At 34.6% G+C, this 14,434-nt stretch overlaps 1 protein-coding gene across 1 annotated transcript in view; it reads left to right on the top strand.

The window, feature by feature from the left end:
• The window catches only part of LOC149784759 (uncharacterized), an 89,240-nt gene that overhangs the window by 12,221 nt on the left and 62,585 nt on the right, over positions 1 to 14,434 (top strand). Inside the window, exons 2-4 of the mRNA XM_089933045.1 lie at positions 2,809 to 3,330; positions 4,510 to 4,616; positions 11,050 to 11,209. Of these exons, the coding sequence (XP_089789171.1) occupies positions 2,809 to 3,330; positions 4,510 to 4,616; positions 11,050 to 11,209 (789 nt within the window). The remainder of the gene's footprint in view (positions 1 to 2,808; positions 3,331 to 4,509; positions 4,617 to 11,049; positions 11,210 to 14,434) is intronic.

Here is a 14,434-nt window from a genome sequence, read left to right as displayed (position 1 = left end):
TTCAAGGTCACATTGGACTGATATATCATACTAATAATAATGGAAAGTCAGTACAAGCCACATGTGACTGGTACCTCATGCTGACAAGAATGGGAAGTCAGCTAAAGGCCACATTTGACTGGTTTCTCATACATACAATACTGGAAATCCAGTACAAAGCCACAATTGACTCGTACCTCATTGTGACAATAATGAGAAATCAGTACAATGCCCCATTTGACTGATACCACATACTGACAGGAATGGGAAGTTAGTACAAAGTCTAATTTGACTGATATCTCAATGAATCAATAGTGGGAAGTCAGTACAATGCCACATTTGACTGGTACCTTATACATGCAAGAATGGGAAGTCAGTACAAGGTCACAGTTGACTGTTACCTCATACTAACAAGAATGGGATGTCAGTACAAGGTCACTGTTGACTGATACCTCATACAGGAAATAATGGGAAGCCAGTACAATGTCACAGTTGACTGTTACCTCATACGGACAAGAATGGGAAGTCAGTACAAAGCTACATTTGACTGATACCTCATACTGACAAGAATGGGAAGTTAGTACATGGCCTCATTTGACTGATAGCTCATTGAGGCAATAATGGAAAGTCGGTACTAGGCCACATTTGACTGGTATCTAATTCAGGCAATAATGGGAAGTCAGTACAAGGCCACAAATGACTGGTACCTCATACAGGCAATATTGGGAAGTTAGTACAAAGCCACATTTGACTGGTACTAAGACTAACCAGCCAATGTCATTCAGCTTGATTCATTCAGGAGTCATTCAGTAGAGACATTTATGTTGTAAATAATATGAAGTAAGCCAATCGAGGTGCTACGTTGTTAATCTATGTCATATGACCACATTGGTAGTAGTGTAATTCCATTTCAGTATCGTCATTGGTAGTCAGCAAATTAATCCACACAATAACACCGTGGTCCACTTATAAAGCAAGTTAAAGGTCTCTTTTCATGCATTATATAAAATTATTTTTCGTGGTTTGTCATGAATAAAAGTGTTCAAATGCTACAATATCAACATTTTCAAGTCTGATAGTCGCTAAGTTTAGGGTTAGCGTGAACCTATGCAAATGTAATATGTAATTGCATGCCCACTGAAATGGACATTTAGCAATGTCAGGAGTTTCTATGACAAATAACATTAACACTGCCACTCTTGTAATTCAGATGACGTCAGATGGAAATTATTGCTTGGTTTCGTGTGCTGAAGCCATGCTCAGTCTGTTTGATGGTTACTGGAATAGTCAATTCACTAACTGCAAGCATAGAGGCTCATGTCATTGCTGGGTAATGTTATGCTGTTTTGAAGAAGGGTATATCCAAAGTTTACAAGAATTTGTGTAACTTAAAATGTAGTATGTGCAACTATTTTAGCAGGAAGTTGCAATGACTATGATATAAACACAACCAGGAGACTTCATCATCTCTGGATGATCACGTGATTATCTTAGTGCAAATATGGAACCTGCATCAAAGTTTGCACACCAGTAGCCCTAATGGTCAGGTACAAAGATAGTGACAAATTGAATAATTATCCTGGATTATCTTAACTGAATACCCACCAAAATGTAAGAAGAGGTGTCATTTTGGCCTGTTTATATTTTTGTGCAATGTTAATCCAACATGTTAAACTTAACATCATGTTTTTGTGTTTAGAGTTTATTTATGATTTATTTTGAATGCAAATAAACCATGTGGACAGATGTCATGATTGGCTAAGGCGAGTGCCACCCGGAGCCCCTACTGCAATATGTTATGCAGGTAACGTTCTTCTTGTTGGCATGATGCCAGTAGAAGAATGGAAGAAACATAATAATTTATTTAGGAACATCAGTGATATCTTACAACTAAGGAAACAACAATATTTTATTGAAAAAGATGACAATATAATGTTGTAATAGAGTACATATTAGTAAATAAAGCCAGACATTATAAGCAATGAATCTACTTAATTTTCTGTAGGACATCTAGCTCTTCGTCTGGAAATAAGCAGCATGAACATGTTTGTGTTGACGTTTTGAGATACTAATGGTATAATTTATGTTGATGCAATATAACAGGGATCGGCAACCTTTTAGAACTGCGGTGTTAGGTCCATTTAATTGCAAGCTAAGTCACATTAATCATATTAATTTAGGTATCGTTTTTGTACATACAATACAAATGTACAACCTGTACAACCTGTACAAATGTACAACCTGTCATAGGTTGCCGACACCTGCTATATGAGTGAAAACGTTAGAATTGTACTTCTGTAATAATAATAATAATAATAATAATAAAAACAGAAAACCAACAATTATTTGGGTAGGGTTGGATTCGGGATGTATTAGGGCTTTTATTCCTAATGTTAATGTTAGTGGGTAAGTATTCGAGGAGAATACTAAATTTACTGAACAGTTCTCCACTACTACGGTAATAATTTGTCCTCCAATTGTATAAAAAAACACTTGGAAATCTTCCTGCTTACTATTGTTGTCATGATAATTGTTTCCACTTTTGTAATGGATCTTGTAAAATATTTATTTTTCTACAAGAATACATTATTTCTATCGCTTACCTGAATTTGACTTGGCTGAATTCAAGAAACATCTTACTTGACAAGTGTTTTTTTTTGTTGGTCAAAAACTGTTACACATGCTCACAAAGCAGAGGTAGAGAGTGCGTATGTAGAAGAGATGGCAAAATTGTGTACATGCTTTTAATTCGTTTTAAATTTAAATTGCATTGCTTGGTACATTGCCTATGCAAATTCGATTGTATTTTGTCGTTCGTTTTATTTTCAGATTCAGAGCAGGATTATCAACTACAGCGCCTTGCCAGAGTTCTGAATGAGCAGCCGTCTATGAAAAACAAGGTCATAAATGAGGAACAGGTGATGATTCCTTCCCAAGGAGAAAGGTCTGTTAAGAGCTATGAAGTGACTCGTGAAGTTGCTGAAGATGATGAAACAGAAGTACTATACCGCCGTTCTCCTAAGCAAGAATTTGGCCAAGATATGTCATCTACTGCTCACCAGCACTTAGATTCAGTTGAGAAGAAACTTTCTCAGCCTCAGACAAACACTATGGCCATGATAAAATTGTTACAAGAAAATGCTTATAAGTTAAAACAAGATAAAGGCAAAACTTCACCACTGACAATGTGGGACTTTGCTGGCCAGTTGGCCTTTTACACAACACACCAGACATTCCTTACAGGACGAGCCATATACATCTTGGTTTCAGATGTCAGTGAACAGCTTACTGATCTTGTAGCTGATGAGTGTTATTTTGATAGTGATGGGATAATGAAGTGCAAAGTTCATGGTGAGTTATGATTTACCATTTATCTTCCAAAATAATAGACTCCATAGTCTTAGTTTACTTTATACAATTATACGAAGTTAGCACAGCTTTATTACCAAAGACGAAAGAAGGGCAAATGAATTATGAGTGTTATTTTCATAGTGAGGGAATAATGATGTGCAAATATCATGGTGCGTCCTTATGAATGTATTGCTCCGGTGGCCTAGAGGTTACAGTATCCGCCTTGGATGTGGGAGGTCGCGGGATTGAACACCAACCAAGTCACACCAAAGACTTATAAAATTAGTACTTACAGCTGCCTCTTTACGTGCTTAGCATTAAGAGATTAGTGTCAGAACAGGTCGGCCCTGTGTCAGGACAATGGAACTAGGTGACACATGATGCTGCATTTCTGCGGAATGATGCCCCAGTGCTAGTCATCACTATAAATTTCAACATGTTGTGCAACTAAAAAAACGAAACCAGCTTTTAATATGCCTGCCATAAGGTGGGGTGTATTTTGATATGTCGTCTGTCTGTCTGGCAATATTTCTGTTATCAGTTGTATTTTAAAGATTAACTTGGGTTCTCTACTAGCAGTAGTTATCAAACTTTGCTGATGTCTTGAAAATGGGGTAAGATTTCAATTGATGTCTAGCTCAAAGTTCAACATCACATTGACTGAAAGAAGGCAAGGTCACATTATCGAAAGATGAAAAATAGTTTCCATACTATTACTCAAGTTGTTTGTTATATACTGCAACCAGATTTTATCAATGCATCGCACTGGGGGGGGGGGGGGTAATAAAGAATTCTGCCGATTTTTGGCTTGAGAGATTAATGTTCAAGGTCACTCATATGTGGTTACTAGATGTCATGGATAGTTTGAACTTGGAGTGGGAAGACCGTAATTAGTTCAAGTAGAAAGGTCAAATGTAAATATCACTGAAATAATAACATTGGTTTCAACAAAATACCAAATTCTATTTTACATGTTTCAACAATGCTTGCACTTTGGGGTTAGGAATGTTTAAAAATTAGTTTTTCTTAACATAACTGACATGAATTGTGTGGCTCCCTGGCACTTTGGTGGTGACATACGTCTCTTGATTTAGCAGTCAGTAAAAGGTCTATGGCACTGTGCAAATGAAGACAAATGGTTTCTACACAATAACATTCTTGTTTATTATTTATTTTCAGAATTGATTGAGGTTTGGATGAACTCCATACATTCCTGTGCACCATTCCCTAACGCCAGCATTCCCCCTGTAATATTGGTGGGAACACATGTGGATAAAATTTCACAGGTACTAATGAAGCCATTAATGTCAGCGGTGTTTCAAAGTATTTCAGACCTGCCAGCCCTTACAAATTAACCATGACACAAACACTACAGACTGGAATAGTATCACATAGCACAAAGCTAAGATCATTGGAGTCAAATTTGGCATTTACTTGTTCAGGTTTGATTTGGATCTGGGTTTTATTATTCGATTCAGTGGATTTGGTCAGGGAAGCAGTCAAAATTTACAAGAATATCTCTGATAATTTGGTCTGCCACTGTTTTGACTGATCATGCCAGCATGATAAAAACTGTTGCTTATGGAATTTTCTTGAATATTGTCTAAACGATGAAAACACATTGAAGTCAAAAGAGAAGAAAAGCCTCCAAAGACTCCAAATTAAAGAGTCCAAACTATCAACACACAAGGAAAGTCAATAATTACATTTAATGATGTTGATTTAATGGCAGAAGATATGATTGTCCTTGACATGTAAAGCGTAAAAAGGAACAAACTACTGATAATGTCAAGCTGATAGATCTTTAAGAAGCCACTGAGTGGATATGACCAATGTTTAAGTTCCCAAGTGGACAATAGTACCATACTGGACTTGATTAACTTTAAAGCAGCACCTCAGATGTTTTGAACTTTACTTAATTGTTCATGTGAAATGTCTGCATGATCAAACATTTGACTATGTAATCTTTTTAAAATTTGTGTCCAGCAAGTGACGCATGTGTAAGACGCAAGGGAAAATAAGCTTCTTAAAAAGTGTTAATGATAAACACAGAAGAATGCAAAGGAAAATTCAGATTCTTATGAATAAAAGCTGGAAGGAAATTAAGTTTATTGGACATCGCATACGAATCTGAGTACGTCTCGTGGCTGGAGATGATTGCCATCATCATGTGCAATGGAAAAAAAACTTTCCAAGAATTACGTCAGGATGAGAGATATTAACAACAAGTTGAGCTATATAGGGTTTAGAAATAGTTTTTGTGCAACTGTACTAGTAGCAAATAGGTCTACGCATACTTTACAAACTTTTCAGTTGAACATAATGTTTATCTTCTATCTGTCTCTCTATAAATATATTGCATGCATCAAATACTGAACTTTTTTTTACTTTTTCCAGTTTTACAATGGCAGTTTATAATATATTTTTACACAATAACTGCAAACTGGTCAAACCTTTGGAAAAATCAAACGCTTTACTGAGACGGACTCGTCAATGTTAGCAGGTCTGTTAACGTACTGGACTTGATTAAGGTTGACGTAGCCAAGGCAACAATTATTATTATGGAACTGGAGGTGACTGTGATTTAAATGTTCATTTAAGAGGAACATACTGTTTGCTTTTGCTCCATCCAATAATACATCTGAACAATTGAACTGTATGTTTTCATTTTGATAATTAATTTTACAGTTAACCTTCCTGAAACAGTGTGTAACGTACGTTATACATGCCAATTGCCCGCCTGAGAAAGTCTTGCCTGGATAGAGAGGTCTGCCCTCATTGTTAAAAGTGTTAAAAAGTGTTATTGTTTGCTTTTTTAGTAGCTGTAGTGGTGATAAGCAAGAAGAGCTCATGTGATGACCATTTTCCATTGTCTGTCCATCTCTTAGCTTAAGTTAACACTACCACACTAAAATTACAAGGAAGAGTACCATGAAACTGTTTACGCATTTGTAGAACAGTCTGGTTGATTTCAAATGAAAATAGTGTTTATAGGACACCCATTATAACTGCCAGTTTTACAGTCTTATTATTATTGATAATAATCCTGAATGGAATGTTATAATCAACATGGCGTTTTCGCTAAACGTTTATGATGATAATTAATCCGAATGCAATGTTTGCAGATTGGAGGGCCAATATGGCACACACATTGGAAATATTGTTGGTACTGCTTAACGTGAATAGAATGTCCTATCAACCTGGGATTTTCACCAAAACATGTCGTATGATGTATGTCTGGTTCTAAATAAACATTGTATCACAAGGATATCCATTATAGCAGCCACTATGGCGTTATTCACAATCTTGTATGTTGCAATTCTTCCAGAATGAATCATCACCTAAACATTATATTTTCATCAAAACACTTATTATTTGTCTAGTTTGTCCTAAGTAAAAATGGTACAGACCTGAGTATCATGCATGGCCTACATGTCTGCTATATTGTAAATCTTGTTATCACAAATGCAGACTGGAAAGTCCCAACATAATCATACTGATACTGCCTCCTTGAACATGATTAGGTATGAAGATTTATATGCCTGCTCAGCTCTGTCTCTTTGCTTTAGAATGTGGCAGTGGACTTGGTTTACCTGGCAAAGCTTCAAATGTGGCCCCTTCCGTTCTTGCTTCGTGCGAACTGGAGACATGAAAACGATAACCTGTCTGCTTCCGTCTCCCTAGGAATCAGGTTTTGACCCCATCTGAATTGGCGGAAACTTTGAGACAGGTTTCTGACTGAAGCTCCAAGTCATGCTTCAGAACCTGTGTCCCTTACATGAATGTCTCAGACTGAGGGTCGCAACAGATTCCAACAAGAGTAGTCCTGCAGGGCCTGTGGTTAAGTTGCATCTTCGATTCTCATGAGCAATCTTGAAATGTAAGCTGTGTTCCTAGCACTTCAAGAGTGCGCCAACCACAGAAGATATGCTTCTTAATAATCACTACAGACTACACTAATCATATATATAGATATAAAGGGGTATTTATATGTGCTTGAATATTCTTTACCTGACAGCTTCATATTAAATCATTCTCGGGTTTTATTCTGTATCTGATGCCATAGGAAGTGTATTAATCTTTTCTGTTGCAATCGCTTTATAGGACATGTCAGACTGAGTATGTAACGTGAGAGATACAGTTATCATCATCATGTGAAATGAAGAAAACAAAATCCAAGAGTTATGTCAAGATGAGAGATAATAATAAGCGAAAGTTTTAATGATCACTATAGAAGAATAAAATGAATATTCAGAATGTTCTAAATAAAAACAGGAAGGGATACACTTACATTTGTTGAACATGTCAATTTCAATATGTACTGTATCAAGAGATTTAGTTGCCTGCATCATGTGAAATGAAGAAAACGAAATCCAAGAATTATGTCAGGTTCAGAGACAGTAAGACGCCATTGAGCAACATATGGTTTGGAAGTGAAGTTTGAGTATGTACTTAATGTAAATGAGGTCTATGTGTTAAGATGAACATAATGTTTGTTGTAGATGTATCAGTTTTTAATACCAAACTTTTTAAATCCATGCTTCCAAATTTACAATAACAGTACATGATCTTTTGTTGCACCTTACTGAAAACTGATCAAAGTTATGGAAAAATAAATGCTTTCACTGAGACCAGCTTGTTAGGGATGGCAGATCTACCTTTGTAAACCTTACCCTTAAAATTGTATTTGTCCTTTTATTAAATTCAGTGAGAAGAAGGAGTGATATTCATGCTTTGTCATTGGAAAGGGTTGTAAAAGTTTCAGTGGTAACAATGATTCAAACACTTTTTTGTGAACCTTGATATTCAGACTTTGTTCTTAACAACCCGTATTTGGGACTAAGACTCAGCTATTTTCTGTAATTCTTGTTCATATTGAAATGTCCAGTCCCAGTCACATCTGTACTGGAATGATCTAGATAGCCTAATATGTCCAATATACATTTAAGGTTATGTGTAAATGAAATGAGACAATATAGGGCATTTACTGTATGTTTCTTCCTCTGAAAGGTGTCTATGATATTTCAGTAACCATTATTACAATTACAAGGTGGGTTGTTTAGATTATGAAAAGAATGTTTTGGATCATTCTTCTTTGAATGATGTCATGAAAGCTGCCTTCCATTTCTGGCAATTTTCCTTTCAATCATTAGCGCATAAAAGTGAGGGTATTTATGTTTGCATCTTCAACTGTATCAGTCCAACAGGATGTCAAGCTACCTTCAAGTCTACAGTAGAACATACTACTGGCAACAATCAATCAACACCTTATCTTATACTCTCCATTTGTCAGTAGAACGTCCTACTGACAACAATGGTAAGTGAATTTGATATCTTAGAAAATGGGCCTCACAAATTCACCAGAATTATAATACCAGGCAGTATATTAATAATATAGTTAATAACTGAGGAGAGTAAACTGAACTATGGCATCTTTACTAGTTATTATTGTTCAATTCCCTTCCAGCCCAATATGATGTCCTTCAATCAGACTAGTATAATGTTATTTTTGTATTTTGTAACCCCAGTTGCTAATCAGAGAAGAGAATAATGTCCTTAGACTGGGGACTAGTGCCAATAAAATATATAACGCAATATTATAATAGCTGGTAATTAATACATAAATAAAATTAGTTTATCAACCACCAACCCACATACAATAATAAAGACAAACAACTCATTCAAAATATATTTTGGTCTTTGGAAAGGAATAACGAGTTAGCATCTCTATTGATATTAAATCAACACAGCATTTTCTCGCTTGAATTTCTAATACAAATAAACATTTTCTAAATGATTCAGTATTACACATAAACAGCTTTGACTAAATTATGAGTATGACGTCTCCTCGTGGATGCTGATTATTATTGCTGAAAACGTGATCCAGTGTACTACGTTTTATACCACGTACATACATGATATCCCAGTTACTTACAAAAAGATACTACAGATCCCATACTCAAGTAATATGTGAAATTATATTCCAGTACAGCTTATGGCATACTACTGCATGACTTTATACCAGCTAAATTTGGCCTAGGCATTTAAGAATTGTCGATTAATGATGATAAAGAAATTGCTGGAGTACTCAGGATATTTTAAAAGATGTATGTCTTCTCCCTGGTGTAATGTAGTACTACAATAAATTAAGCATTATATAGTGTAAAGTAATACTAAAACATTACTCAGCATATGTGTAATGTAATGCTAAAACATTATGCAGCATACTGTGCAATGTAATAGTAAATACCTTATGCGGTATATGGTGTAATGTAATACTAAAATACCTTATGCAGCATATGGTGGAATGTAATACTAAAACCCATATGCAGCATATGATGTAATGTAACACTAAATACATTATGTAGCATATGGTGTAATGTAACACTAAATACATTATGTAGCATATGGTGTAAGTAACACTAAATACATTATGCAGTATATGGTGTAATGTAACACTACAATACATTATGCAGCATATGGTGCAATGTAACACTAAAATACCTTATGCAGCATATAGTGTAATGTAACACTAAAATACATTATGCAGCATATGGTGTAATGTACACTCAATACATTATGCAGCATATGTGTAATGTAATACTAAAATCCATTATGCAGCATATGGTGTAATGTAACACTAAAACACTTTATGCAGCATTTGGTGTAATGTAACACTAAAATACTTTATGCATCATTTGGTGTAATGTAACACTAAAATACCTTATCCAGCATATGGTGTAATGTAATACTAAAACCCATTATGCATCATATGGTTTAATATAATACTAAATACATTATGCAGCATTTGGTGTAATGTAAAACTAAAATAAATTATCCAGCATATGATGTAATGTAACACTAAAATACCTTATGCAGCATATGGTGCAATGTAACACTAAAATACCTTATGCAGCATATAGTGTAATGTAACACTAAAATACATTATGCAGCATATGGTGCAATGTAACACTAAAATACCTTATGCAGCATATAGTGTAATGTAACACTAAAATACATTATGCAGCATATGGTGTAATGTACACTCAATACATTATGCAGCATATGTGTAATGTAATACTAAAATCCATTATGCAGCATATGGTGTAATGTAACACTAAAATACTTTATGCATCATTTGGTATAATGTAATACTAAAATACCTTATGCAGCATATGGTGTAATGTAACACTAAAACACTTTATGCATCATTTGGTGTAATGTAACACTAAAATACCTTATGCAGCATATGGTTTAATATAATACTAAATACATTATGCAGCATTTGGTGTAATGTAAAACTAAAATACATTATCCGGCATATGATGTAATGTAACACTAAATACATTATGCAGCATATAGTGTAATGTAACACTAAATACCTTTTGCAGCATATGGTGAAATGTAACACTAAATACAGTATGCAGCATATGGCGTAATATAACACTAAATACATTATGCAGCATATGGTTTAATGTAATGCTAAACTACTTTATGCAGCATTTTGTGTAATGTAACACTAAATACATTATGCATTATATATGGTGTAATGTTATGCTAAAAATACATCATGCGGTTCATGCGTTGTTTACTTGAACAGATAATTTCAAAATGATATGAATAGTAAATTCTACTTGGTGTTGTCATGATGGATTTTGGGTGTTATATAAATATTCTGCAAGGGAGTTTGACCAATTTTGTTTAATTTTATTGGCTCAGAAAAAATCAGTAGCAAAAGAAAGGGAGTCAGAGACACAAACCACAGCATCAACAAAGGCTGTCACTGTTACCAAAGAAAAACCCAGGACCTCGACCTTCCTTGGATCTGTACAAGTAACAAAAAGGATAGTAGATGCATTTTCCGACACTGGTATTGCAGGTAGGTCAGTGAGCTACACAAATTGTATGACTAATTATTTGTAGTAAGAAAGTAGTCCAATAAATCAGTATATGTGTGTTATTTTGTTTGGGTTCTGATCTCACTTTTTCACAAAGCACTGTAATCATTTATACATCAGCATTTCTCTTGGAAGTTAGTTATGGTTGGTTGAAGGGGCTTTTTTGGTGCTTTTTCTCCACCGTTTTTCTGTATACATTCTGATGTTTGACAACTCGTATATCCACATGGAGTTAAACAATATGTCAAATGTCCCCACGTGAAATTTGTGGGCTCCACTGGTGGACAATTTGGATATCTCATTAACATTCCATAACCGATATCATGTGACTTCACTCCTTTGAAATGATTTTCTTGGTCATGTGACTAGAGCATCAGGAGAGTTTTCATATGATGTGTTAAATATATTTTCATGTGACTATTGTCACTGTTCTGCAGTGTGTCAGTTTACACAATGATGAATGAATTTTATATAGCAATCTAGATTGCTCAAAACACAATGTGTTTGTAGCATCATTGGAGGAGCTGCATGTTTCCTTTGATCTCAGTACACTGTATGCATGATGTATGAGAGATTCACTGGGAGAACTCCTTTGCTCACCATATTGTCCTGTGTGTAGATGAATATTGTCAGTCATTTCAATCAAACTTGAGCTAAATGACATCATAAGATAGGAATTTTCCTAATAGTGGTTAATTTATAGAATGAATCTATTTAGGGAATGACTAAAATGTGGCTGTCTGAGGCAATACCTTAATTCTTGTGTAAATTGTATAAATGGTCTTTATAAGTTCTGTATTAATTCTGTTTAAGGCCCAACTACAAATGGATGTTTAAGGCAAGTGATCACTTAATACAGGTGAATTGTAAGACAGTTGACTGTCTTTAGTATAGTATTGCATTCTACTGGATAATGTGGAGTACAACTTGATGTGACGAATTAAATTCTACTGTTTTGAGTCTATGTTCTTAGAATAAGTCAGACAAAAGATTAAAAGACACCAAGCAATGTAAAATTACTCAGATAATTTATTTCACTAAAATACAAAAGCGAGAACGAGACAAAATAACTAATGGTAATGCGAATTAAATCCCAAAATAATCAAAGAATTACACATACAAGTCCTAACAATATAAAGTCCTGAATAAAACTTAGTACATGTCCCGAAAAGATCCAGAACTGAAGGCGATGTAGTGTCTGTTATAGCTTATGGAGTACTAATGTGTCAACACTCTTTTGATGAATCACATAAATATAACACCAGGTTTGAATTAATATAAATACCAGAGCATGTCTTTATTAAATAATTTTATCTGAGCACTTTTTAATTTCCAGAGAAAATAATCTATTGAATTCAATAGTTTGAAGAAATTAAAATTCAGCCTAAACTGGTCACAACATAATACAAATGCTGGATGTAAAAGCACGAATGGTGAAATCGTCACAGTTACTATATATATAGTTCTCTACTTGACCTCATTTTCTAAAACTTAACCCAATTACCTAATAAAAAACAAACTTCTAAAATGATCAAATGAGCCTTCTTTTATTACAACTCAAAAACCTGTAAAATTCATTTAGGAAATTTCAAAAACTTGACCCAGATAACATATTTACTCCTTGTATACTTGAATAAACATCCTGATTTTAAGTTCATACACACACAGAATAATACAGATATTATTAGTTGCTTACACAAAATGAAATAAAAAGTCAATAGGTCAAGCAGAAATTGCAATAGCATGTAATAAAATATAGTTTAAACTACCACACAAACAAATAATATACATAACACTGCATCTACCTGCTGTGCAATACTGTGTGACTATTCCAATGACCCATCGGACCATAATTATACAGATTTATCAAATTATGACTATAAATAGATGTAAATGGAAATAAGATGCTTTCAGATACTTCAAATGCAAATCACAGGCATAGATTTATAAAAATGTCTGGTCCTAATACTGACATACAAATGTCTACACTGTAGTGAGGCAGGATATAAAGGACTTTTAAAAAATCAGCATATAAATATTGGATTAGTCCACATTGTTTTAAATCACAGTATCCTATAAACATCACTACCTGATGTCATCTAGTACCCAGTCCATGAATACATTATCATTGTCTGATACAAGTCTAAAATCCTCCAATGTCATGAAGTAAATCATCTTGGTCTAGTCATTGTAAATATCGTTTGACTCCCTTTCATTGGCCTCACTATGATATGCAGGTACCTTGTGTGTGAAAATTATTGCCACCCCAAGACGAATCTACTTGTGATTTCAGGCTGTTGCTTCCTTGTCCATTAAGGTATAAGTGACATGTCCCTATAATTTTAACCGAACGTAATCCTGTCCCATTGAGTAATGTTAATCCAGACTTTGTAATGTAGACAAGTTAGACACTAGTGAATCCAACATAACTATCAATAAAGTTTTGCTCTTTAGTGGCCATAAGCAATAGATATATCTTCACTGTAGCATTAGTGCGCTGCTTTTCTTCTGAACTCACTACCACCTAAACTTCTATATCAGGCATTAATGTGTCACTTTACTTCTGAGCTCATTGCCATCTAAACCCCTATATCAGGCATTAATGTGTCACTTTACTTCTGAGCTCATTGCCATCTAAACCCCTATATCAGGCATTAATGTGTCACTTTACTTCTGAGCTCATTGCCATCTAAACCCCTATATCAGGCATTAATGTGTCACTTTACTTCTGAGCTCATTGCCATCTAAACCCCTATATGTAGCATTAATATGCCAATTTTATCCGATACCAATACCACCTAATCTCCCATAAACACCAAGCATAAAAACATCTTTAACAAACAACACTTTTATGAATCATAATAAATTCATTTGAGTTACATCTTAATGCAAAATATGTCTGATGCTTTTCTCTGTCTGAATTTGTTAATGTTTTTGTGTTAATGGGCTACCAATGCCTTCTTTCTTGTCAGAATTTCTAAAAGCTTTAGATTATTGGGCTAAACAGACTAAACAGGCTAAATTATTATCTTTCCTTTGAAATATTAGGTGTCAACATTAAGGTCTTGGAATTAGTTCTGTTTTTTTTTTCTGACATTGACGTTTGTCATGGAGGTACTAGCATGGGATATGTTGTGTAATGATTTTATGGATGTATTCATCTTGGAGGTACTGCCATGGGATGATTCTGTAATGATATTTTTGCC

This window comes from Sinohyriopsis cumingii, chromosome 14 (genome assembly GCF_028554795.1).
Source record: "Sinohyriopsis cumingii isolate HCF-2022 chromosome 14, ASM2855479v2, whole genome shotgun sequence".
NCBI classification, from domain to species: Eukaryota; Metazoa; Mollusca; class Bivalvia; order Unionida; family Unionidae; genus Sinohyriopsis; species Sinohyriopsis cumingii.
This window is presented reverse-complemented; position numbering and strand designations above follow the sequence as displayed.